The 26,293-nt window shown below is 44.4% G+C and overlaps 1 protein-coding gene and 1 non-coding gene across 2 annotated transcripts; one reads left to right on the top strand and one right to left on the bottom strand.

Moving 5' to 3' along the window:
• The first annotated feature begins 911 nt into the window (after positions 1–911).
• On the top strand, positions 912–2,142 carry LOC148867133 (F-box protein SKIP23-like). Its single transcript, XM_088976465.1, has 2 exons — positions 912–1,366; positions 1,512–2,142. Exons 1-2 carry the CDS (start codon positions 912–914, stop codon positions 2,140–2,142), a joined length of 1,086 nt encoding a protein of 361 aa, XP_088832591.1.
• Positions 2,143–19,086: 16,944 nt separating this feature from the next.
• On the bottom strand, positions 19,087–19,170 carry LOC148867132 (small nucleolar RNA snoR27). The gene has a single exon (XR_016111757.1). It is a non-coding gene; the product is annotated as a small nucleolar RNA snoR27 (small nucleolar RNA).
• Between the last annotated feature and the right edge of the window lie 7,123 nt (positions 19,171–26,293).

Genomic DNA, 26,293 nt, shown 5'->3' with positions numbered 1-26,293 from the left:
AGAGCTATGTATCTTAGCTTGTAGGCAACTGATGGCCTATAGACATTATGGATGATCCTTTGATCAACTAGCTAGCCTATACCAGTTTCCAACGGGACGACGTCGAAATTCCAAGCACATCAAGGATGACTGGATACTCTGGACTCTGGATTGGGTTTCCAGATTCTCCTCTAATTCCTTCTTGTTTTAGAACTAAAGACTTAAAAGAGTCATCAAGACCTTCGGTCTCTTTCTTATTTTCGGACTCTAGTTTCCTTTTCAAGTTCAGTTGTGTTTATGAATTATGATGGAAAAACACTTATAAATAATTCAAACTTTCATAGAAGTGCTTTTATGAAAATGTTTTTGTAAAAATGCTTTCGTAAAAGTACTTTCGTGGAAGTTCTTTTATGAAAGCACTTTGTTCATAAGAGTGCTTTTGTAAAATTGATTTTATAAAAGTACTTTCATAAAAGTGTTTTTATAAAAGTATTTCCATAAAAGTGCTTTCATAAAAGTATTTCCATAAAATTACTTCTATAAAAGTACTTCCATAAAAGTTCTTTTGTGAAAGTGTTTTTTCAAAAGTACTTTTACAGAAGTGCTTTCATAAAAGTACTTTTGTAAAAATGCTTTTATTAAAGTGTTTCCATAAAGCTACTATAAAAGTGCTTTCAAAAAAGTACTTTTGTAAAAATGCTTTCGTAAAAGTACATTTCATAAAATTACTTTTATAAAAGTGCTTTTGTAAAAATACTTTCGTAAATGTACATTTCATAAAATTACTTTTATAAAAATGCTTTTGTAAAAGTGATTATAAGAATATGATAGAAAAACACTTATAAATAATTCAAAGTTTCTACCTTTTCTCCTCCCATCCATCAACCTCAGCGCCATTACTCTTAGAACCTACTCCGTCTCCCTTTGCTCCCATGGCCGAAGACTGGTCTAGAATTCGGCAAGACCTCTTAGTTCTTATCCGGAAGCCAGTCGATTATGTCCGCTTTTCCGCCGTTTGCCGATCCTGGAGACGTGCGGCACAAGGGATGAGGTACTCTCTTTATCCTCCCCCGGGCCGGTCACCACCTCTGCTTCTGCTCCTCGGATGCGACAAACAAAGTCGGAATTTCTTTTGCCTCTCAGATAAAAAGGTCTACCAGATGAAATTTCCAAAAGATTTATGTCGAACTGCTTTCATCGGATCTTCCCAAGGTTGGTTGGCATACCTAGACAAAAGCAATGATCCCCATCTCGTAAACCCCTTCTCCCCAGGAACCCCACGAATCCGGCTCCCACCGGTGGCGACGCTTTCATTCATTCGCGACGTTCGCCGATCGAAATCCGGCACTGCCATCAAGTATGCTATTCTTCAAGGAATCGGCGCTCCGTATGAGGAAATCATCTGGGTCCCTCCCTCTTGGCACGACCACTTTATTCACAAAGTGGTTGTGTTCCTCAAATCCTTCCTAACACCCTGATGACTACGTTGTGATGATTATATGTGGTCTGCAACGTCATTTGGCCTTGTGTAGAGCCACAGATAAGTCATGGACTTCCTTGCCAGGTGGCGATTATTACGAAGACATCATCCACTACGAGGGGAAGTTCTACGCGGTGCGTAAAAATGGAAGTATTGAATCGTGGGATTTCGCCTTCTCCTTCCCCAAGAGAAGAGATGTAGCGACGTTAAAAGTCGTTGGATTGCCTTGCAAGAAGAAATACTTAATAAAAACGTCGGAGTATCTGCTGCTGGTGGGGAGGAGCGTGAAGTATCAGGAGATTGACAGTTTTAACGGGTTTTATAAATCACTTGGGTTTGACGTTTTCAAATTGGAGGAAGAGGAACAAGGAGGGAATACTACGAAACCCAGTTGGGTGCAGGTGAAGAACATAGGAGACAGTGTGTTGTTTTTGGGCGAGAGCGAGTCCATATCCCTGCGTGAATTGCCGGAGTGCAGTGAGAATTGTATATATTTCACGGACGACGACGAAGGTGCACGCCTGAATATAATAAATACACTTATGGGAGGTCGTGACTTGGGCATCTTCAACATACAAGATGGAATTATCAAGCCATACTACCCTAACAATGCCCGGCGACTGTTTCCTCGTCCTATATGGATTACTCCAACTTCTTACGCCCCGTTTGGTTTGCGGGAATAGGGTCCGGAATTAGAATTGGAATGCTTGTTCCCTGCCACTCTCTTTCCAATGAAATTTCATTCCTGCTTATTCCTTTTTAATTTTTATTCCTATCTAAATCAGAATATAGGAATGCACCATTCCTATTCTGATATCAACTATCAAGGGATTCCGATTGCAAATCAAACGAATCCTTAATTTTTTTATTTAACAACTTTTTAGTATTTTTATATAAACAATTATGCGATTGATAGATGTTTTATTATATTATAGTTCATTGACTTATCATTGTTAGATTTAAATTTAATGGACAACTCAAAGATTAAACATCCATCCAAGTCTTTTGTCTCTTTATGTGCCATAATCTTTTCATCTTGTGTTGTTGGTTTTAAATGGTTTTGGTAAACAATAACATATTCCTTGGGTTCAGTTTGGAAGGAGTATAAATACAAATATTGTATTTTGTATTATTTTCATAGTTGTAAGTATTCTTTTCAAAGTGAGCCTGGGGAACATAATTCTTCTTCTTAATCAAATTTCTTTGAACTCTAATTTACACAGATATGGCAAAACATCTCATAATATCTAATATTTTAATAAGAAATGTGAATGAATATTTATTTTAAGTCAGTTAATTTATGAAACGGAATGTATGCTTAGTCTTTTACTCTCTTTTATACTAATAACTATGTATGTGTTTGTATATGATAATTTTTTATGATGATCACGATGAAAGTAAATAATATGTTTTAAATATTTTTACAATTTTTTTTTATATTTCTATCTCTATAAAAATTATTCTTATTTGTCACATTTATTTTTGTTTAACATGATGAATATGTCCAAATTCTTTCTACAATCTTTTTGTACTTTTTGTGTTTTCATTTTTTTAAGTTTTATTATTATTTAATTATAACACTAAGGGTTAACAGATTTGGCCAAAAAGGTTAGAATTGTTAACTTGACACCAAAGGCAAAAATAACTCCGTTTGTGGGTTGGTTTTAAATTTGTATTTTATTTTTATCATCAATAAAAACAATTATTCTTTGACATACTTATTCTTTTAATATGGTTAATTAATATAGAATTTAACAAAAGAATGGGAGTTAATACCCTAACACTGTTTGGATTGAAGGAAAATTTAGGGAAAATAAGGAAAAGGTAGGGAAACCTTTACAAACCTCGTATTGATTTTCCTGTCTTTCCCTTATTTTCCCTACCTTTTCCTTCAAATCAAACATAACCTAAATATATGACTTAATGAGAGGGAACTGAATGAGGATAATGTAATAGTTAAAATTATATTTTGTGCCCTGAAAATTAAAGATAAACCAAATTAAAAAATAGGAGTATTTTAGTCAAGAATAGGATTCAATGAATGTTAGTGGGACTTAATACCGTCAATACCGTCAATATAACATTTAATAACACTTTTTCCCTCCCGCCTCTCTTTACCTGAGTAACTTATATTGCATAAGAATGCTAGAAGAACTTACCTAGACAAATTTTACTTAATTAGGAAACACTTGCCCGGGTAAACTCACTTACCCATGTCAGTGAAAACAAACGGGCCCAAGACTAATTTAAGTATTTAAATCTCGTAACGTTCTTTTTCATAGGTAGATTACAATAGAAAATTAAGAGACAATAACCTTACATTAACAACAAATCTTCTTATGCGTTTTTGTCCAATGTGGTGAATTCTGCTCCTCAACTGGGTTCCACCATGAATCCTAGATATTATAAAGAAACTGAAATTATTCAAAATCAAAATGAAAATAAAGAATTAATATCAAAGCAAAGTCCTATAGATAAGCCAACAATTAGCCTTTTAACAAAGACTTGAACAGATATACTTCTTATTAAACAAACATTTTGCTTCACATGAAATCTGTCTACACTTGGCCAATTTAAGTTGCACAACTCCAAAATACAAGAATAGATTGTAGTGCATTTGTTAGCATTCAAACACAGAATACTAACCTAAGATCAAAATACATTTGACTTATTTTTTTCTAGTTTCTTACTTTGTATTATAACACCTAAAATGAATAGTTTATTTTCTTACTTCTATTTTTTCTTTTAAAGGGAACCACTAAAAACATCAAGGATATAGAATCATCCCCGTCAGATGAGTTCAAAAATGAGAGAAAGGAAGAAGGGGGCGAGTGTAAAAAACATAAGATTTAAAAAGCCTAGCTTGTTTGGCCATACTATGAGCTGGCCTTACAACAGATCTGTTAACATATGTGAGTTTGATGTTTACAAAAGGAGATAGGAGATAATGGAGATGATCGTAGAGAGGTTGGACATCCCAGTTGAAGTTTCTATCAATTCCCTTCGGGTTCAAAAGAGCATGCTTAGCATCAGATAGCAAAAAAGCATGTAAATAGCCCAAGTTGCGAAGCTTTTGAAGACCTCTTATAATTGCGCAGAGCTCAACTGATGTTGGGTGGTGTTGGGGAGTTGGCTGGGCAAGGCTGTCCCTCTGCAATAAAATGACAAGATAACAAGAACAGACCAGTAAAAGTGACAAGATAACAAGAACGGACTAGTAAAAGCAGATTGAGTGTTTGTGTCCCATGACCTATCAACCAGAATTAGGGAAAATTTTGCATTTAACAAGGGCTGCAGATCCACAGATAAGTTTAGGCCTGTCAAACCCAATTCTGGTGTAGGATTTAATATTAATTGGTGATAGTTGTTTGCTCTATTAAGGACATGAATTGGGTTTGGATCCTTTTGTTTGAAGATGATGGCATTTCTAGGATCCCAAAGTCTGCCAAAATTAAAAAGGGCTTTTTGCATAAAAATTAACAAAGTTTGTTGAATTGGAAAAATCAGATACATTTCAAAATAAATTGTAAAAGCAGATAGCATGAAGAAAAAAGTCTTTACTAAGACCAAATTGCCCCTAGTTGAAATGCCCACCTCTCTCTCTCTTTCCTCAGAGGATTCTTCTCACTATTTCCTACACATCTCTCCCCCAATATCCAATCCATCTCTCCCATAAGCAAACCTACTTCATGCCTCTATTGGCATCTCAATTTAAAAGAACGAAAGCAAAAGAGGAGTTTGTGCCATTCCATGCCTCTATTGGTTCTTAGCTCACCTCTATATGTTCAAAGGACCATTTTCTTTGAAATAACATGTTTCGCTATTGAGGGCATTCTCTCTTTCTTTCTGTGTGTTCATTGTTTCTAACTTCTTAATGGAATATAAATCCCACATCATCTTGTATTGATAGAGGTCTCATCTGACATGAATTCATTGGTAAAAATCACCTTTGTTTGATTCCACTTTTAGCATAAATACTTGCAAAAATCTATGAAATGGCGTCAATATAGGTCAAACAAATTGCTAAAACTTTGGTACAAGAAATCACTTCACATATGCATTATTGCGTGGAAAAAATTTAGGCACTTGGTTGACAACTTGACAACAGGCAGTGCTTCAAAGGGGAAAAAATCTAAGCATCACCCAACAACAAATAGACCGAATGGTGTTTTATAGGCTTGGCAACTATTTGATTTTACAAAGATTAGATGGTTGCTTGCAGTTTTGAATCATCAATTGTGGTTGCATATCTATCACTCAAGTGAAAAAAAATAGTATTTACACTCACAAATTCATCTAAAACCCAACAGGCCACAAGGTTTTATATGATTCTAACTGCACAAACCATCTGGTATAGTGGAGACCGGATGGTGTTTTATAAAATTATAAACCATTCGACATATAATCATAGGTGCATAGACCATCCAGTATGGGGAAGACCAAATAGTGTACTACAGACTTAAAAACAATCCAACATTGAAAAAAAAAAAGAAAAAACAGATGAATGCTTACAGTTTTGGAACATCATTTATAGATGCAAACATTTATCCCACATATGATATAATTGTAGTTACACCATTCAAATGCACCTAGAACCTAATAAATCACAAGGTTTTGTATGATTCTCACAAGTGTGTAGACCATTTGGTATAGCTACAGATTTAGAAACCATCCGGCATTACACAGGCAGGATGGTGTTTCACAATGTATCAATCCAATAAGCGAGGAAGCTCCATCTTCCCCAATCGTTTGAGATGAGTAGTGAACGTCTTCACGAACTCATGAGGCAAAACATCCTTCACCGTTCTAGCAGTCTCCATGACTACAACAACACGCACACGCAGAGTTGTGAGGCAACAATGAACTTATAGGGTTTTTACTCTCTAGAAACTCAAGCCATGCTTTTTGCAAATACAAAAGCCTTGATGCTGCGCAATCTGGGCACTCCTAGCTGGTAGCTGACTGGCAACGGACGGTACCTGAGAAGAAGACGGTGAAGGATTCCCGGGGGACTTGCTCAGTGGGAATACTCCGATGCTTAAGTTAGAACGCTGGAGAAAATAGTAAAGAGTGTAAAGAAGGCTAAGAGTGTAGGTCACTCTAGATCACTGAGTTAGCTCGAGAGAAAGTTCAAGTAAGTTTGAGATATTCAAGATAATATACTCAAGATATTCGAGAGAGCTTTTCCCTTCAACTAGGGGGCTCTTAAATATGAGCGTTCTTGTCAAATCGGGCGTAACCACCACTGGACCTCTGTCACAGTCGTTATCTGCCAGGGTTGCGCAGGTGACCGTTGCAGAGTACTACCCAATCGAATGAGTGACACGTCCCGGAAGGACAGACACGCCACCATCTGTCGAGAGACGTGGGTGCAGTCTGTCGGGCTGGCAGGGACTGCGCCGCCAGTCAGGAGATGTGGCGTAGTCTGATGGGTACAGTCTTGTCAGATAGAAGCTTCCTGAAAACGTCGCATCGCTTACTAGCGAATTGCCTTGTAGCAAGCTATCCCGTAGCGAGCTATTCTGTTGCGAGCTACCTTGTAGCGAGCTCCCAGGGGTACTTCGAGGTGATTCCTCTTAAGGTTGCATTTGGGGCAGTTTTTCTGCCTAAGTGTTGGAGCGAGCTAGTTATCCTAGATCGCGAGCTGGGATAGACTTGTCTTGGAGTATTCCCTTTCAGTACATCGGGAGTCCTCGAGCTCGCGCAATAGCGAGCTCACCCTATGGCAAGCTGTGACGTAGCGAGTTGTCCTGCGGGCTCGTTACTTAGTCGCGGTCAGGCTGTGGTGTTGAGCTGTTACTTGTGTTGAGTCATGTCCACGTGTCACCATCTCAAGGGGTCGGGTCAAATCACCCTCCATCAATTGCCCCCCACTCCTCGGGCTAAGGGTGCTACCTTAGGGTGAGGAGTTCATGAAGTGTAACGGGTGTATTTGACCGGAAGTTCAAACTTGATTGACTAATCGCATTAAATGCGCGCGCAGAAGTTAGGGGGTCTCTGGACCTTTTGAATGCCAAAAAATAACGTGTAGAAGCGGCTCTCAGTTCTGAAAGACGTGCAACCGGCATTACCTTAATCATGGGAGACGTGCAGCCAGTCACATTTCGATTTCAGAAGATGTGCGGTCAGCTTGACTGCGAACCATCAGATCTGTCTCAATCCGAGCCGTCGATTTGAGGGAATAGTGGCTATAAATAGGTGGGCCCCAGGCCTCATTTCTTTTACGCTAACTTGTCTTGCCTTCGGATTCTGAGGTCGCGTCTTCGTCTAGCTGCCCAAGCTCTTCTTCTGGTCTTACCGTCTTTTCGGTTCATTTCTTACCTGGTGAGTCTTATCATTTTGTCAGTATGTCATGGTATCAGTACCATGTCTTTTTCCAGGGTGATGACCAAGATGACACCCCCTCGAGCTTAGGGGGAGCTTGGGGGCAGGCTCCGGAAGCTCGGGAGGCTTCTGGCGAGATTTCTTCCACCTCTCGGGGCAAGGAGCCCGATTGCTTTGGTCCTTCCTCCATGTCGATGGAGAGACTTAGGTCCTTAGTCCTTCATTTTAACCTTCCCGGAGACCTTATCTATAGTCTCCCTTCCGGTAACTATCCTTGGGAGCATGGTTCCGACAAGATCGTGATCTTCCAGGAACAGCTCGTGGTTGGCCTGCGTCTTCCTCTGCATCCTCTGATAGTGGAGGTTTTGAACCATTTCAACGTCACCGTTGACCAGCATCATCCCAACTCCATCCGAAATGTAGTTGGGACTATCTCTTTGTTTTATGAGTACTGTCTTCCCCTTATTCTTGACATCCTTTCCACCATTCTGTGCATTAAGAATGCTTCTCCCGGAGTGCCTCCAGAAAGGCGTTCCTACTATTTTTCTCCCCGTCGCGGCTTCAAGCTCTTATATGAGCTGCCGAACAGGATCCAGACCTGGAAGCGGGACTATTTCGTAGTCCGTAACCCCGAAGGGTGGCCCTTCCCAACTCACTGGAGGGCCGCCATCCAGGATTCAGGGGTTGAGTTGGACCCCGAAGTTCAGAAAACGCTGCAATCCTGGACAGCAATTGGCTTCCATTGGTCAGACTACTTGACCAAGGAAAAGCTCGCGCAAGCTGGCCTGAGCCCGGGTAGGTTGCCTTTTAGGTCGCATAGTGCCTTGCAAATTTTTTTTTTACTGGACTAATACCTTGTGATTTTTGGCAACCATCATGTCTGGTGTTAACGCACGCCGCCTTCTGTCCAGCAACTAGAAGCGTAAGGCAAAGAGGTTGTGTCCTGACCGTGCTTCCACTTCTAGGGGCGCTGAGTTCGAGTTTGCTGACCTGGCCTTCACTTCTCCACCACCTGAGGTTCCACCGGTTCCATTCGAGGGAGTCGCCATGGAAGGTAGCGCAGAAGAGCCAGAGCTCCCGGCGCAAGGGCAGTTCCCTTCGTCTAGGCCATCCCGCCCCTTCCCCTTCCCGCAATTCCCTATCGGGAGCTGGGAGGGTGTTAATGACTACATCGTGGCTGCACGAAAGAGCCGAAGGGCGATATGCCACAAGGAGGTCGCCAGCTGGGGAGAGATGGACCCCAAGGAGCTCGCTAGGTTTGCCTCCGCTCACTGCTTGGTGGTAAGTGTCCTTTCTCTTCCTTCTTTCTTTTCTCTCCTTTTCTCTTTTCTGACCTTAGTCTCTTGTTGGCAGGTGAACTCCGCCATCCACGCCATGGCCCTCCAAACCAACATCCACTCCGGCGATGCTCGTGCTCAAAGGTCAACCATGCATAAGCTTTAGGGAGAGCTCAACCGGGCCCGAGGTGAAGTCCTTCAGGCTCAAAAGGGGAGCGAGGCCCAAGAACTGCTCATCCGGGACCAAGAGGCACAGATCGCTTGGCTATCTGAGGAGAGCGCTCGCTACCGGGAGGAGTCATCGAGGGTGGCAGCGGAGAGGGAGCTTCTTCGCCAACAGGTTCGAGACTTGGAGTCCACGCTTAAGGACCGAACTCGAAACTTTGACACCATGGTGGAGGCCGAGTGGGCTAAGGTGGTGTGGGACTTTAAGGACTCCCAGGAGTATCATGACCTCCAAGTGGAGTATGGCTCAAGCTCCTACCGCTCTGGATTTAAGCTCTGCCGCTGGTTGGTCCGCAAGAAGTTCTCTGGGCTCAACCTCGACGGCATAACAATGAAGGGCCTGGATCCTGAGACGACGGACCTGGCGGAGGAGGAGGAGCCTGACTCTCCGGAGGATGAGGACAAGGTGGAGGCGGTGGATCCCTGAGGCTGGTGGCTCTTCTGTTTTTTCTTCTCTGAACGAATTCTGGTGGTTCCCAGGTGTCAAAACCCGGTTTTAAAATCTCTTTCTTGGGTGGTTTGGCCCTATTTTACTTTTGTTGAACTCTTCCCGGGCTGTTAAGCCCGATTTTTTATTTACATTAATTAGTAATGGAATTTTGATCTTTTTCTACTAAGTATGTTGTGCTCTTTACTTTCTGCCGAAGCGATTTTATCACCCAAGCTGTTAGAGCTACATACCCGAAGTAGGATTTTTCGGTAGTTGTTACCCCAAGCTATCCCTTAGTGCTTGAGGTATTTTTATAGTATACCCCGAAGTAATTACCATGTATGCCCGAACTGTATGTTCGCAGGTCGTTCCTCGTTGGGTTCAACTGGTATACTGAGATGAGCTACGCTTCATAGGGTTCACACCCGAGCTGCCTACGCCTCTGGTACTAATACTTAGCCTTTGCCAATGAAGCGGTTAGGTCTTTCACAGTGTCGATGTCTTAGTTAGCTCGGCGTTTTAGCCCTTAGGCTGAGGGAGTGACTTATAGTTCACTCTTGGAATTCGCCCATGCCATAGAGGCGACTGGATCTTATCACACCGAGGTCTATGTTAGCTCGGCATTTTGGCCCTTAGGCTCTGAGAGTACGGTGGTCTACTCAGTAGTTCGCCCATGCCATAGAGGTGACTGGGTCTTATCTCACCGAGGTTTACGTTAGCTCGGCATTTTGGCCCTTAGGCTCTAAGAGTGACTCATGGTCTACTCAGTAGTTATAGGTAATATTGCCTTAAGTTGACAATATTCCATGCTCGAGGTACTTGTTTCCCTTCTAGGGTTTCGAGCTCGTATGTTCCTTCCTCGAGCACCCGTTTCACTCGGTAGGGTCCTTCCCAATTCGATCCGAACTTGCCAACACCGGGCTCAGGTACAATAACTTTACAAAGGACCATGTCGCCAACGCGGAGGTTTCGCTTCTTGATCCTGGCGTTATAGTACCGAGCTACTCTTTGCTGGTCGGCTACGGTCCTGATATATGCGAGGTCCCTTACTTCGTCGAGTAGGTCGAGGTTGGTACGTAGCTTGTCTTCATTTGTCTTGTCGTCATACACTTCTAGTCGTAGCGAGGGAACCTCGATCTCAGCTGGGATGACTGCTTCTGTGTCGTAGGTGAGGTTGAAGGAGGTTTCTCCTGTGGCAGTCTTCACTGTAGTTCGGTAAGCCCATAGAACATTGGGTAGCTCGTCTGCCCATAGTCCTTTAGCTCGATCTAACCGTGCCTTCAGTCCATGGAGGATGGCTCTGTTCGTGACTTCTGCTTGACCGTTTGCTTGAGGGTGTGCGACTGAAGTGAAGTTCTATCGAATTCCCATGTCTTGGCACCAGTTCTGGATTTTAATGTCTTTGAACTGTTTACTGTTATTAGAAATCAGTACTCGAGGTAACCCAAAGCGGTACACTATATTTTTCCAAAAGAAGTTTTGTATGTTTCAAGCTGTGATTGTCACGAGAGGTTCAGCTTCTACCCACTTGGAGAAATAATCCACTGCTACCACTAAGAATTTCCTCTGGCCTGTCGTTGGTGGAAACGGTCCGAGTATATCGATGCCCCATTGCGCAAAAGGCCACGGGCTGGTGAGATACTTGAGGTTGGTAGCGGGCTGATGGTGGATATTGGCATGCTTCTGGCACTTGTCACGCTTTCTGACGAGCTCAATAGCATTTGCTTTCATTGTTGGCCAGTAGTACCCCTGTTGAAGCGCATTTTGGGTGAGGGCCCTGCCCCCCAAGTGTCTGCTGCACAGGCCCTCATGAGTGTCGCAGAGCACGAGCTTGGCTTCGGAGGGTCACAAGCAGCGCACGTAGGGGTGCGTGTAGGATCTTTGGTACAACCGTTCGTCTATCATGACATATTTGGCCGCTTGACGCTCTACCCTTCTGGTGGCATTGCGATCTACAGGGAGGGTCCCGTGTAGCAAGAAGCTCGCAACCGGGTCAATCCAGTTCGGCTCTGCAAGAACGACAAGAGCGACCTCCTCTGCCCCCCCGAGAATGCAAGGCTGAGGCAGGTTCTCTATGTACACGGTTCTCATGGTATTATCACTGGTGCTGGCTAACCGCGATAGGGCATCGGCCTCAGCGTTCTCCAACCTCGGGACTTGCCTGATGAAGTGCGACTGGAAGTTGAGCAGAGCCTCTCTCACTTTGGCTAAGTAGGCAATCATAGTCGGCTCGCGAGCTTCGTATTCGCTTGTGACCTGATTGACAACGAGTTGGAAATCGTTGCAGATGACGATATGCTTGGCTTTCACTTCTTTGGCCAGAGCCCATCCGGCTATCAACGCCTCGTACTCCGCTTCATTGTTGAATGCCACGAACTCGAAGCATAGTGCGTACTCCAGTTTTGTGCCACTTGGGCCGTGCAGAACTATTCCTGCTCCGCTACCCTACTGGTTTAAGGAGCCATCTACGTGAAGGATCCAGGGCTCTTCATCCCAGTTCGCGCTTGGCCTAACTAGGAGAGATGCCACACTGGTTGCTAACTCACGGTTCTCGGACTCAACCAGCCTGGGAGCTTCGGGCTCGCCCGAATTGGGGGCCTTGTGCTCAACCGGCCTAGGGACTTCGGAGCTAAAAGTGCATTCCGCGACGAAGTCTGCTAAGGCTTGGGCCTTGATAGCAATTCGCGGCTTGTATTGGAGGTCATACTCACTGAGCTCAACAGCCCACTTCGTCAATCGACCAAAGATCTCAGGCTTGAGTAGAAATTGCCTCAGAGGTTTGTTGGTGAAGACAACAACAGTATGAGATTGGAAGTACGGACGAAACTTTCGGGCTGCAATAACCAGTGCGTAGGCCAGCTTTTCTATCTCCGGATATCTCGTCTCCACTCCCTGCAACACCTTACTAACATAGTAGATAGGTCATTGGACCCGATTTACCTCTTTTATTAGTACCAAGCTGACCACTTCATCACTTGCTTAGAGGTACAGCTCTAAAACATCGCCCTGCTCGGGCCGGGTTAAGACCGGTATGCTAGCGAGGTACTTTTTGAGCTTTTCAAACACAAGTTGACAATCTTGGGTTGATTCAAACCCTTTTCTTTTAATTTCTTTAAAGAAAGGTAGGCAGCGGTCTTCCGACTTGGACATGAAGCGGCTCAGTGCAGCTATTCGGCCATTCAGCCTCTAAACCTCCTTCATTTTTTGGGGTGGTCTCATATCTAGGATGGCCTTTACTTTGTCCGGGTTAGCCTCAATTCCGCACCGGTTAACGATGTACCCCAGAAACTTACCCGAGGTGACACCAAAGGCGCACTTATTCGGGTTCAACTCCATGTTAAATCTACGCAGAATTTCAAAAACTGAGTGCAAGTTTTGTATTAATTCATGCGAAAACTGGGTTTTGACGACCATGTCGTCTATATAACACTCTATTTTTCGGTCAATCAATGGCTCAAACAACTTATTTACATGTTTTTGAAAGGTTGCCCCGGCATTTTTTAGCCCAAAGGGCATGACCTTGTAGCAATACAGGCCAAGCTCGGTTATGAAAGTAGTATTTTCTTCATCAGTCGGGTCCATCATGATCTGGTTGTAGCCCGAATAGGCGTCTAGAAAGTTCATCAACTCATGCCCCAAGGTCGCGTCCACTAGACGGTCGATCCTAGGAAGTGGGAAGCAGTCCTTTGGGCAAGCTCGGTTCAGGTCGGTATAGTCAACGCACATGCGCCATTTACCATTAGCCTTTTTCACCAGAACGGGGTTGGCCACCCAGCTCGGGTAATGGACTTCCCTGATAAAATCGGTTGCAAGGAGCTTCTCGACCTCCTCGTCAACTGCCCTCCATCGCTCTAGGGCTAGGTTGCGTTTCTTCTATCTAACGGGCCTAACTACAGGATCAGTATTAAGCTTATGAGTGATAATGCTAGGGTCTACGCCGGGCATTTCTGTCGCAGACCATGCAAAAACATCTAAATTTTCAAGTAAGAAGCGTATCAGTTTAGATCGCAGAGGCTTCTCAATGGAAGTGTCGATCTAAAGCATTTGGGCTGGGTCCTCTTTCGATGCCGGGAAGGAGACGGCCTCTTCTATGGGCGCAGCTCAGTCCTCGCTCTGCTCCGTATGTCACTCCAGCTCGAGGTCGTCGGCCACCTTGGCTTTCCCTTTGAGGGCGGCGACGTAGCAATTGCAAGACTCAAGCTGGTCACCTCATGCTATCCCAATTTTGAAGTCCGTGGGGAACTTCATGGCCAAGTAGTAAGTGGAGACCACAGCTCGTAAGGCATGGGTGATCGGCCGACCTACTATGGCATTATACGGGGAGGGGGTTGCGACCACTAAGAAATCGTGGTTGAGCCTCACTATGCTAGGCCAAGTGCCGACTTCCACAGGTACTGTAATCCTTCCCAGGGGCCTGAATTCCTCTCCGCTGAAGCATACCAAGGGAGTGTTTGCAGGCTTTAGGTCGCTCTCTTGGAGCTGAAGTTGGTTGAAGGCGCCTTTGAAGAGGATGTCTGCTGAGCTGCCTGAGTCGACGAGGACGCGCCTGACTTCAAAGTCATTGATCTTCATCTTTATGACGAGCGCGTCATCATGGGGGTAGTGGACCCCGCACGCGCCATCTTCTGTTAAGAAGATTGGGTCTTCCATCCTTGGCCGCTTCGGGGGGTTCTGTTCTTCCTTGGCGGCCTCGCGAGCTGATGCCTGAGCTGCAGCTGAGGTGCAGCCCGCCACAATCGAACCTCCGACTATCACGTGGATGGTCCCTCGAACTAGTCTCTCTTCGGGGGGCTACTTCTGCGGATGTCCTGCCAGCCTGCTGGACTCAGGAGCATCTCTACTCTGCTCCCCCTACTGACCTGCTTTATTATTATTATTATTTTGTATTTCTCAGATGCCCGCGACGGATGAGCTCCTCTATCTCGTCGCAGAGATTTTTACAATTCTTGGTGTTGTGACTATGATCTTTATGAAAACTACAATAGAAATTTTTATTCCTTACATTAGGGTCCGCCTTCAGCCAAGGTGGCCACTTCACAGACGGGGCCATCCTTGATCACCATGAGGATCTCGGCCCGCTTCGCGTTGAGGGGCGTGTAGTCCCTTTCTGCTGTTGGAGCTCAAAAAGGCTGATTTGGCTTTGTCCCCCGAGCTTGGTCCTTCTTATTCTTGTTGTCGCCCTGAGTTGGGGGCTCTAGTTCCCTTTTCCTTTTCTCGAGGGCCTGATCGCCCTTCTGGTTGATTTCTTCCTCTATCCCTATAAACCGATCTGCGAGCTTGAGGAACTCGGTCACGGTCTTGGGCTGATTGACGACCACGTGCCACTTGAACTCTTTGTCGGAGGCGAACTGCAGGGTCCAGATCAGGTATCTGTAGACAAGCGTCATTAAACCGCTTGATGTAACTCCAAATGGACTCCCCTTCCTTTTGCACTATGCCGAGGAGGCTTTCTTGAGTTCTTGGGCACCTCTTGCTAGTGACAAAGTGGTGGAGAAGGCCACGCACATGCAGGATTCACTGGCTCTTGCCAGGTGCATCTGGGACTGAAAGGTGTCCACATGATCATTCGGATCGAAGGATCCATCATACTTGTTCAGTGGAGGGAGATTGAAGTCTCTTGGCATGGGGACAACAAGAAGTTTTAGAGACAGTGGGGAAGGAACTGAGAGGAGAGGAGTAGCTTTTACTTCACTTGAGCTCACCTCCTCTTTACCTTTGAGCTCAGGTGAGACACAGGTAGCAGTTCGGCGAGCTCGCTGGCGTCTTCACTACTACTTTGTCGGCTCAGTGTTGGTGCTGCTTGCTTCTGTGTTGCCGAGCTCGATGAGCTAGGACTGCTGGTGGTAGCTCTGAACCGAAGGGCCCTGCCTGTAGTCTACGGCTAGGACCTCAAACGGATTTTCTGCGAGCGGGAGCTCTAACTGCGAGTGCTGGGGCAATGCGGGCTTGACTAGCTGGGAGGCCCCCGACCTGCCCACAGGCTGCTAGGCGGGGGTGGCCGACGTCTCCTTTATGCCATGGGAAGAGACTTGGCTCTTGGAAAGATCCTGGGCCTGAGAGGCTTCTCCCCGGCGAGGTCGTTCGCTCCGGCGGGAGGGCTTGGTTTGCTTTGTGGTCGGGTGCCTAGGAGGGAGTGGCTGCTGGGCCTGAGGCAAGGAAGGGAACTGCTGCTGGTACTGGTACTGAGAGACCTGATGCAACACTTGTTGCTGGTAGAGTTGGAACTGCTGGAACTGTTGCATTTGAGCTTGCATGGCCCGCATGCACTGCACCAGGTCTTCCAACTGATTCTAGTTGGTCACTAGGGGCACAACCGAAGGTTCAGCAAAGGTCGCTCCAACCGTGGAAGGGAGTGGAGCGTTCACGGGTGCTACTGTGAGAGGCACGTTCAAGCTAGGAATCCCGTCCACAGAGAGGGGAACTGTGAACTGTCCGATATAGATAGTAGGAAGCTGGGGTTGCTCCCCATAAGCGTTCTGGCTGGCACCACGTCCAGTGTTGCTGGAGGAGGCCATGAATGCTAAGTTCTCAAAAGAAAAACGTAGAAACTTAGAGGAAGGCTTTTTTGAAGCGCAATCCCACAGACGGCGCCAAATGATGCTACGTAATCCGGGCACTCCTAGCTGGTAGCTAACTGGCAACGGACGGTACCTGAGAAGAAGACGGTGAAGGATTCCCGGGGGACTTGCTCGGTGGGAATACTCCGATGCTTAAGTTAGAACGCTGGAGAAAGTAGTAAAAAGTGCAAAGAAGGCTAAGAGTGTAGGTCGCGCTAGATCACTGAGTTAGCTCGAGAGAAAGTTTGAGTAAGTTTGAGATATTCAAGATAAGATACTCAAGATATTCGAGATAGCTTTTCCCTTCAACTAGGGGGCTCTTAAATATGAGTGTTCTTGTCAAATAGGGCGTAACCGCCACTTGACCTCTGTCGCAACCGTTATCTGCCAGGGCTGCGTAGGTGACCGTTGTAGAGTACTACCTAATCGGGCTGGTAGGGACTGTCGAGAGACGTGGGTGCAGTCTGTCGGGCTGGCAGGGACTGCGTTGCCAGTCAGGAGACGTGACGCAATCTGACGGGTACGGTCTTGTCAGATTGAAGGTTCTTGAAAACGTCGCTTCGCTTAGTAGCGAATTGCCTTGTAGCGAGCTATCCCGTAGCGAGCTGTCTTGTAATGAGCTATTCTGTAGCGAGCTGCCTTGTAGCGAGCTATTTTGTTGCGAGCTACCTTGTAGCGAGCTCATAGGGGTACTTCGAGGTGATTCCTCTTAAGGTTGCCTTTGGGGCAGTTTTTCTGCCTAAATGTTGGAGCGAGCTGGTTATCCTAGATCGCAAGCTGGGATAGACTTGTCTTGGAGTATTCCCTTTCAGTACATCGGGGGTCCTCGAGCGCGAGCGAGTTGTCCTGCGGGCTCATTACTTAGTCGCGGTCAAACTGTGGTGCTGATCTGTTACTTGTGCTGAGTCATATCCACATGTCACCGTCTCAAGGGATCGGGTCAAATCACCCTCCATCAAGCCTACAACTTCATTTTAACATACAAGAAAAATACAAAAAAAAAATGATAGATAAATAAAGAGATGCCCTAACAAAGTGAGAAAGAGGCTGAGACAACGAAAGAACGAAAGCAAAATTTGGACTAATGCCTAATGGGTAGGATTTTAATAAGGAACAATTTGGTAAAAAATATTAAGCTTTTCCTATGTCTCACTATTTTTGCAATTTTTTCAAAATGTACCTGATTTTGTTTGTAACTTTGTTAATTTTTGTGAAAAAAAAAAAAACTCAAATAAAAATGGCAATGACATGGGATAGATAAGTTGTTTTGACTCCTTTTATCCCAACATTGTTTGTTATGTTGCCAATTGCCAACTACACCGTAATCAAATTCAAATCGAATTTAACAAAACCCGATTCTGATTCGATCATTAAAAAATTACTTCTGAATCCAATCCAAAATTTTATGGATTTGAAGATTTAGGATTCGATTTTATGGATTTGAAGAATTAGGATTCGAGTGGACTTAGATCGGATTCAGATTTATTCGATTAGATTTAATCCAATTCTGCTTTAATCTTTTAAAATGTAAAAAAAAAAAAATTAATTACTTTTCAATTTTTATATAAAATAAATTAATATAAATACAACATACTACATTAATTATATGTAAATTCATATATAATATATAAACTATATATTTTTTTATAATTTTAAATATAATCATAAAAATTTATATATTAAAATTAATAAATATTTTTATATAATCAGATTAAGATTTTAATTGAAATGGACGAAATCAAATCGAAATCCGATAGGTTATTATTAATCAAATCCAAATCCTCCCGGATTTCATCTTGCCTTTGGTTTTCACAACATTGACTCCAGGTTGCATCTTCGGTTTTCACAGCGTTGTGAAGCTCTCATTTGTGTTATGTAGTGGATTCCAAGACCCATGTGGTTCTCATATGTGTACATCCTCCTATTAGTGTTTTCAATCCTGTCAGTGTTTTGTTTTGCTTTTGGTTTTCTAACAAAACTTAGTTTTCCTTGTTGAACAAGAAAATTTTCAGGTTTGCTTGATGAAGCCCATTATTAGCTTCTTTTTCCTTTGGTTTTCTAATAGGAAAGGTCTTGCAGCTGAAGTAGCCATACAGACTCCATGAACTGATCATAAGTTGTACATATGCATAGAGATATAATGACTACTGATTCTGGTTGAAATGTTTGATCACCCATGGTGACAGTAGAATTGCTCTCCCTTGTTTCTCATCCATATCTACATGCATAGTTTAACATCCATTACATGAAGAGGTGGCTGAAACCGTTAGAGAGAAAGTTTTAGACAAAAATCTAACTCCAGCCCTTGTGATTAAACAGAAAATTCCTAGGTTCAGCCGTTCTGTTTCTTCTACTTCCACCGAAATTCCACTTCCCCACTCTGCTCCATAATAATGACTACATAACAATATTTGTTGAACAAGGATCTTGATATATAAATTGTAAAATTTTTACTTCGTTTTCTAGAAACTTTTATACAGAACCTCATCTGCTACATTTAGTATACTCCGTTTAAGAAAGAACGAGATGAAGATTGTAGTCAAAACCTAGGGTTTAATGTTCTCTCTGATTAGTTGTGTCCCTGCCCAAGGAAGGGCAGCCGACTTTTGATGAAGGGTTTCAGGAGGGTTAAGAAACAGCCTTAGGATTCCGTTTGATTTGACTGTCAAATCGGCGGAAATTTTTTTAAGGGGAAACTTTCCGCCGCTGTAACATCGGAAAAGAGTTCAGCCTGAGGGAAAGAGCTTTTCTCATGTTAAGCACATGATCAGAAAAATAAATAAATAAATAGAAACCGAAGTTGACAAAATTTGATTCGGATCTCAGTATAGACAATGATTTCTTCAAGGCAATTGCAGGAAGATAACGCAGTAAATATATTCACATCACAGATCCGAGAAAGACGCAGAATGAAAAAACAAAAAGGGAAAAACAATATAAACCGGAGCACAGAGAAGAAGTGAAGAGAATAGCTCTCTCCGAAGCAGAGCAAAAGGAAGCATATTCCTGGCCCATCGCCCCCTCAGTTCGTCCTTGTTTCTCTGCAGCTCACTGCTCACAAGTTGGCATGACCGTCCTACATTATATATGCGCACTCTTTGGACCATTTAGGGTTTAGTCGACGGCAGTTTTAGGGTTTATGTGATGTGGGAATGGTTGCATTTTCTTATTTTAAATAATTTTCTTAACTATTTAAAATGGGCTGTCCAAGTCCGGTTGTTCATCCCAGGCCCAGGCCCAAGCTTGTACGATAGATTATGATTTTATTTATGAATATTAAAGGCTCGATGTGCAGGTCGGGCTGGGCCCAAGCAGCCTAAAATGACGTTACTGCCCAAAAGCCAAATTATTTGTCCAGCAATTAATTACTTTTATATGTATTGCACTTGGGTCATCAATTGAATTGCATCAACCGGACTCAATGGACCCAGAACTCTCAGTATCCTGACAGATCATTGGAAATTTTGACCATAAACATGGATTTATTGCTATATGGTAAAACTTGTACCAGATATGAAAGCAGGAATTTTAATTAGGCCATGGTTTTATCGGTTAATCAGGAAATATGGGTGCAATGCAAGTCGGGCGAGGTGGATTAGGTTTAAGCTCAATCCAGATCCAATCCTTAAGTATGCCAAGGCATGAGCCTGAGAGAAGCTGAATCCAACTCTGATTTGTATAATTTGGGCCCATCCAAACTCAGTGAGTCCTTTCAAGGTCTCCTAAAGAGGATTACAGCCCGTTTGACTTAGAGGTAAGTTGAGAGAGCTGTGGTGGTTGAGCACAATGTTTTAAAAATCGACTCAAAGGCTGAACCGTTTTTGCCTCTGGATCACAGGGGCTGGTCGACCAGTTCAGGCCGTGCCACATCAGTGCATATATGTATATCTATCTATCTATCTATACTACTTATAAAAGTGTGAATGAGGAAGTATTGACTTTTAGAATTTTTCTTTACTAAAACACCCCTCTTTTTAAATTTAGTTCGTCTCCATTGAAATGGCAGAAAATGTAATTAAAAGAATACAATTAAGTACATTCAATTACCACTCATTAAGTCTCACATTTAAGTTGTTAAATAAATCACATTCTATCTCATTGAATCCAACATTTATACTTTTGGGTATCATCATTAAATTCCACTAATAAATCCATACACAATAATTATTAATAGACTGAAATTTTATATTTTTAAAACAATCCTAGAAATGAAATCATATTTTCCATCTAGGTCGTCGGTAAGTACTTCAATCATTTGGGTCAAATGGATAATTTCATGATGTCATAAATAAGTAATATATATTTAGAAATATAAAAATACAAAAAATATAGAAAAAATTAAAGAAATTTTGTAAAAAATTGGGCATGTTTCTATTATTATATATTTGTCATATTAAAAAATAAGTATGATAAAATGGGCATAATTTTATTAATGATGGACATCAAATATACAACTTAAAACCGATGGGAAATTAAACCATCTTCCTATCTAGGGGGTGGGTTAGTGGTTAAACCTTTCAGGTCAAATAGGTTAACCGATGATGTATAATTAAAAATATTTTTTTTAAACTAGAAAAGTACAAAAAATATGAAATAATTTTGGGCACATGTATAATATTATATACTACTAATATAAACAAAAATAAGTATGTTAAATAATAATTATTTTATCAATGATATAAATGAAATGCAAAATTTAAAACTAATTTGAAAATGAAACCATTTCCATATCTACATGGTAGATAGGTCAAAGATCTAACATTCCGGGTCAAATGGGTCAATTTATGATGTCATAACTAAGTAACGAGTACTATATATATATATATATATATAAATAGATAGATAGATAGATAGATATATGTATACACATACAAACATACATACATACATACATATACTAGTAGATGTGCATGTGTGTTGCAAGTGGAAAATTTATTATTAAATTATTATTATTATTATTATTATTATTATTATTATTATTATTATTATTATATTTCATTTCCATCACAAGTAAATTATTTTTATTTGATATGATGAATATATAACATTAGAAATGTTCTAAATGTTTTCGACAAAATTGCTCTTTTCATTTTTTTGTTTTATCTTTTTTAAAATCTTAGTATTCAATTATGATGTCATGAGTTTATTCGAAAATATGGATCACTAATGATGGAGGATGATTTGACCTGATCCCTTGAGACAATGACAGGTGGACCTGACTCAGCACGAACAATAGCTCAGCACCACAGCCTGACTGCGACTAAGTAACGAGCCTGCAGGACAGCTCGCTACGCCATAGCTCGCTATAGGGGGAGCTCGCTACAACGCGAGCTCGAGGTCTCCCGAGCTACTGAAAGGGAATACTCCAAGACTATCCCAACTCGCGACCTAGGGTAACCAGCTCACTCCAACACTTAGGCAGAAAGACTGCCCCAAAGACAATCTCGATGAGGGTCACCTCGAAGTACCCCTGGGAGCTCGCGACTAAAAAACGCAACGCTCTCAGGAAGCTTCTATCTGACAAGACCGTACCCGTCAGACCGCGCCACATCTCTTGACTGACGGTGCAGTCCCTGCCCATTCGACAAACTGTACCCACATCTCTCGACAGATGGTAGCGTGCCTGTCCTCCCGGGACGTGTCACCCATCCAATTGGGTAGTACCCTGCAACGGTCACCTACGCAGCCCTGGCAGGTAACGGCTGCGACAGAAGCCCAGTGGCGGTTACGCCCGATTTGATAAGAACGCCCCTATAAAAGCCCCTTAGCCGAAGGGGAGAAGGATCTCTGGTCTAATCCGATTTTGAGTCATCTTACTTGCTCTCGAGCTAATCTTGAGAACTCAGTGATCTAGCGCGACCTACACTCTTAGCCTCTTTACACTCTTTACTTTCTCTCCTAGCGTTCTAACTTAAGCTTCGGAGTATTCCCACCGGACAAATCCCCCGAGAATCCTTCACCTTCTTCTTCTCAGGTGTCGTCCGTTGCCAGCTAGGAGCCAGTCAGCAGCCAGATAGGAGTGCCTGGATCGTGCCGCATCATTTGGCGTCGTCTGTGGGAAACGCTTCAAGAAGCCTTCCTCTAAGCTTTTACAGTTTCCTTTTCTGAAAACTCAGCATTCATGGCTTCCTCCAGCAATGCCAGACGTGGTGCCAGCCAGAATGCTTCTGGGGAGCAGCCCCAACTTCCTACTATCTGTATTGGGCAGTTCACCGTCCCCCTCTCTGTGGACGGAGTTCCCAGTTTGAACGTGCCTCTCACAGTGGCACCCGCGGTCGCTCCACTCCCTTCCACAGTTGGAGCAGCCTTTGTTGAACCCTCGGTTGTGCCCCCAGCGGCCAACCCAAACCAGTTGGAGGACTTAATGCAGTGGATGTGAGCCATGCAAGTTCAAATGCAACAATTTCAACAATTCCAACTCTATCAACAACAAGTGTTGCACCAGGTTTCCCAATACCAGTATCAGCAACAGTTTCCCTCTTTGCCTCAGGCCCAGCCGTCGCTTCCCCCTCGACATCTGGCCATGAAGCAGACCAAGTCCTCCCGCCGGAGTGAACGACTCGTCAGGGAGAGGCCTCCCAGGCCCAGGATCCCGCCAAGAGCCAAGCCTCTTACCATAGCCAAAAGGAGAGGCCGGCCACCCCTGCCTCACAGCCTGTGGGCAGGTTAGGGGCCTTCTAGCCAGCCAAGCCCGTACCGCCCCGACCTTCGCGGTTTGAGCTCCCACTCGCAGAGAATCCGTTCGAGGTTCTGGCCGCAGACTATAGGCAAGGGCCCTCCGGTTCAGAGCCACTACCAGTAGTCTGAGCCCGTCGAGCTCGGTGACACTGAAGCATCAAGCACCAACGCCGAGCCAGCAAAGCAGCTGCAAAGATGCCGGTGAGCTCGCCGAACTGCTACCCGAGTCTCTCCCGAGCTCAAAGGAAAAGAGGAGGTATGCTCAGGTGAAGTGAAAGCTACCCCTCTCCTCTCAGTTTCTTCCCCATTATCTCTAGAACTCCTTGCTGTCCCCATGCCAAGGGACTTCAAGCTCCCTCCACTGGACAAGTATGATGGATCCTCCGATCCAAATGATCACGTGGACGCCTTCCAGTCCCAAATACACCTGGCAAGAGCCAGTGAATCCTGCATGTGCGTGGCCTTTTCCACCACCTTCAAAGGGGTAGCCCGCACATGGTACCGTAACCTCGCGCCTGGTTCAATAAGAAGTTGGGTGCAGTTCGTGCAAGTTTTCACCTCCCACTTCGTCACCAGCAAAAGGTTCCCAAGAACTCAGGAAAGCCTCATCGACATAGTTCAAAAAGAAGGGGAGTCTATTCGGGTTACATCAAGCGATTCAACGATGCTTGTTTATAGATACCCGACCTGGATCCCGCAGTTCGCCACACCGCAGCCAAGCGAGGTATCACCCACAAAGAGTTCAAGTGGCACGTAGTTGTCAATCAACCCAAGACCGTGGCCGAGTTCCTCAAGCTCGCGGATCGGTTCATAGGGACGAAGGAGGAAATCAACCAGAAGGGCGAGTAGGCCCTTGAGAAAAGGAAGAGGGAACCAGAGCCCCCAGCTCAGGGCGACAACAGGAAGAAGAAGGACCAAGCTCGGGGGGCAAGGCCAAACCAGCCTTTCCGAGCTCCAGCAACAGAAAGGAACTACACACCCCTCAACACAAAGCGGGCTGAGATCCTCATGGCGATCAAGGACGCTCCGTACGTGAAGTGGCCACCATGGCTGAAGACCGACCCTAATGCCATAAATAAAAATCTGTATTGTAGTTTTCATAAAGATCACGGTCATAGCACCGAAAGTTGTAAAAACCTCTGCGATGAGATAGAAGAACTCATTCGTCGTGGATATTTGAGAAATTTTGTACAAAATAATAATAATAAAGCAGGTCGGCAAGGGGAGCGGAGTAGAAATGCTCCTGAGTCCAACAGGCTAGCGGAACAGCCGCAGAAGCAGCCCCCGAAGAGAGACCAGTTCGGGGGACCATCCACGTCATAGTTGGAGGCTCGATTGTGGCGGACTGTACCTCAGCTGCAGCTCGCGCATCAACTCGCGAAGCCTCCAGGGAAGAGCGGAACCCCCCAAAGCGGCCAAGGTTGGAAGATCCCATCTTCTTCACAGAAGATGACGTGTGCGGGGTCCACTACCCCCATGATGACGCGCTCGTCATAAAGGTGAAGATGAAGATCAATGACTTCGAAGTCAATCGCGTCCTCGTCGACTCAGGCAGTTCAACGGACATCCTCTTCAAAGCAGCCTTCAACCAACTGCAGCTCCAGGAGAGCGACCTAAAGCCCGCGAACACTCCCTGGTAGGCTTCAGCGAAGAGGAAGTCAGGCCCCTGGGAAGGATTACAGTACCTGTGGAGGTCGGCACTTGGCCTAGCATAGTGAGGCTCAACTACGATTTCTTAGTGGTCGCAACCCCCTCCCCGTATAACGCCATAGTAGGTCGGCCGATTACACATGCCTTACGGGCTGTGGTGTCCACCTACTACTTTGCCATGAAGTTCCCCACGGACTTCGGAATCGGGATAGCGCGAGGTGACCAACTTGAGTCTCGCAAATTCTACGTCGCCGCCCTCAAGGGAAAAGCCAAGGTGGCCGATGACCTCGAGCTGGAGCGACCTACGGAGCAGAGCGAGGAGTGAGCTCCGCCCACAGAAGAGATCGTCTCCATCCTAGCCTTGGCGGAGGACCGTGCTCGGACGCTTCAGATTGGTGCTTCCATTGAGGAGCCTCTGCGATCTAAACTGGTACGCTTTTTTACTTGAGAATTTAGATGTTTTTGCCGAGTCCGCGGCAGAAATGCCCGGCATAGACCCTAGCATCATAACTCATAAGCTTAATACTGATCCTGTAGTTAGACCCGTTAGACAGAAGAAACACAACCTAGCCCCAGAACGATGGAGGGCAGTCGACGAGGAGGTCGAGAAGCTCCTTGCAGCCGATTTTATCAGGGAAGTCCATTACCCGAGCTGGGTGGACAACCCTGTTCTGGTGAAAAAGTCTAACGGTAAATGGCGCATGTGTGTCGACTACACCGACCTAAACTGAGCTTGCCCAAAGGACTGCTTCCCGCTTCCCAGGATCGACCGTCTGGTGGACGCGACCTCGGAGCATGAGTTGCTGAGCTTTCTGGACGCTTACTCGGGGTACCACCAGATCAGGATGGACCCGACAGATGAAGAAAAGACTGCCTTTGTAACTAAGCTCGGCCTGTACTGTTACAAGGTCATGCCTTTTGGGATAAAAAAATGTTGGGGTGACCTTTCAAAGACTTGTAAATAAACTATTTGAGCCATTGATTGGCCAAAATGTAGAATGTTATGTAGACGACATGGTCGTCAAAACCCAGTTCTCATGCGACTTAATACAAGACTTGAGTTTAGTTTTTGAAATCCTGCGTAGATTCAATATGAAGCTAAACCCGAATAAGTGTGTCTTGGGTGTCACATCGGGTAAATTCTTGGGATACATCATAAACCGACGCGGCATTGAAGTCAACCCGGACAATATAAATGCCATCCTAGATATGAGACCACTCCGAAAAGTGAAGGAGGTTTAGAGGCTGAATGGCCGAATAGCCGCTCTGAGCCGCTTCATGTCCAAGTCGGAAGATCGTTGCCTACCTTTCTTTGAAGCAATTAAAAGCAAAGGGTTTGAATGGACCCAAGATTGTCAGCTCGCGTTTGACGAGCTCAAAAAGTACCTCGCTAGCATACCGGTCTTAACCAGGCTCGAAGAGGGCGATGTTTTAGAATTGTACCTCTCGGCAAGTGACGAAGTGGTCAGCTTGGTACTAATAAAAGAAGTAGATCGGGTTCAACGACCTATCTACTATGTTAGTAAAGTGTTGTAGGGAGTAGAGACAAGATATCCAGAGATAGAAAAATTGGCCTATGCACTGGTTATTGCAGCCCGAAAGCTCCGTCCGTACTTTCAAGCTCATAATGTTATCGTCCTCACCAACAAACCTCTGATGCAAGTCCTACTCAAGCCCGAGGTCTCTGGTCGAC

Source organism: Nelumbo lutea, chromosome 3 (assembly GCF_056320005.1).
Source record: "Nelumbo lutea isolate HS-2025 chromosome 3, American lotus-T2T, whole genome shotgun sequence".
NCBI classification, from domain to species: Eukaryota; Viridiplantae; Streptophyta; class Magnoliopsida; order Proteales; family Nelumbonaceae; genus Nelumbo; species Nelumbo lutea.
The sequence above is the reverse complement of the archived record's forward strand: the minus strand, read 5'-3'. Positions and strand labels throughout refer to the sequence as shown.

Excerpts from the sequence above, each read along its gene's own strand:
- LOC148867133 (XM_088976465.1), top strand. The coding sequence starts at position 912 with ATGGCCGAAGACTGGTCTAGAATTCGGCAAGACCTCTTAGTTCTTATC. Across the intron at positions 1,367-1,511 it reads CTTCAAGGAATCGGCGCTCC|AGCCACAGATAAGTCATGGA; the intron begins GTATGAGGAAAT and ends GGCCTTGTGTAG.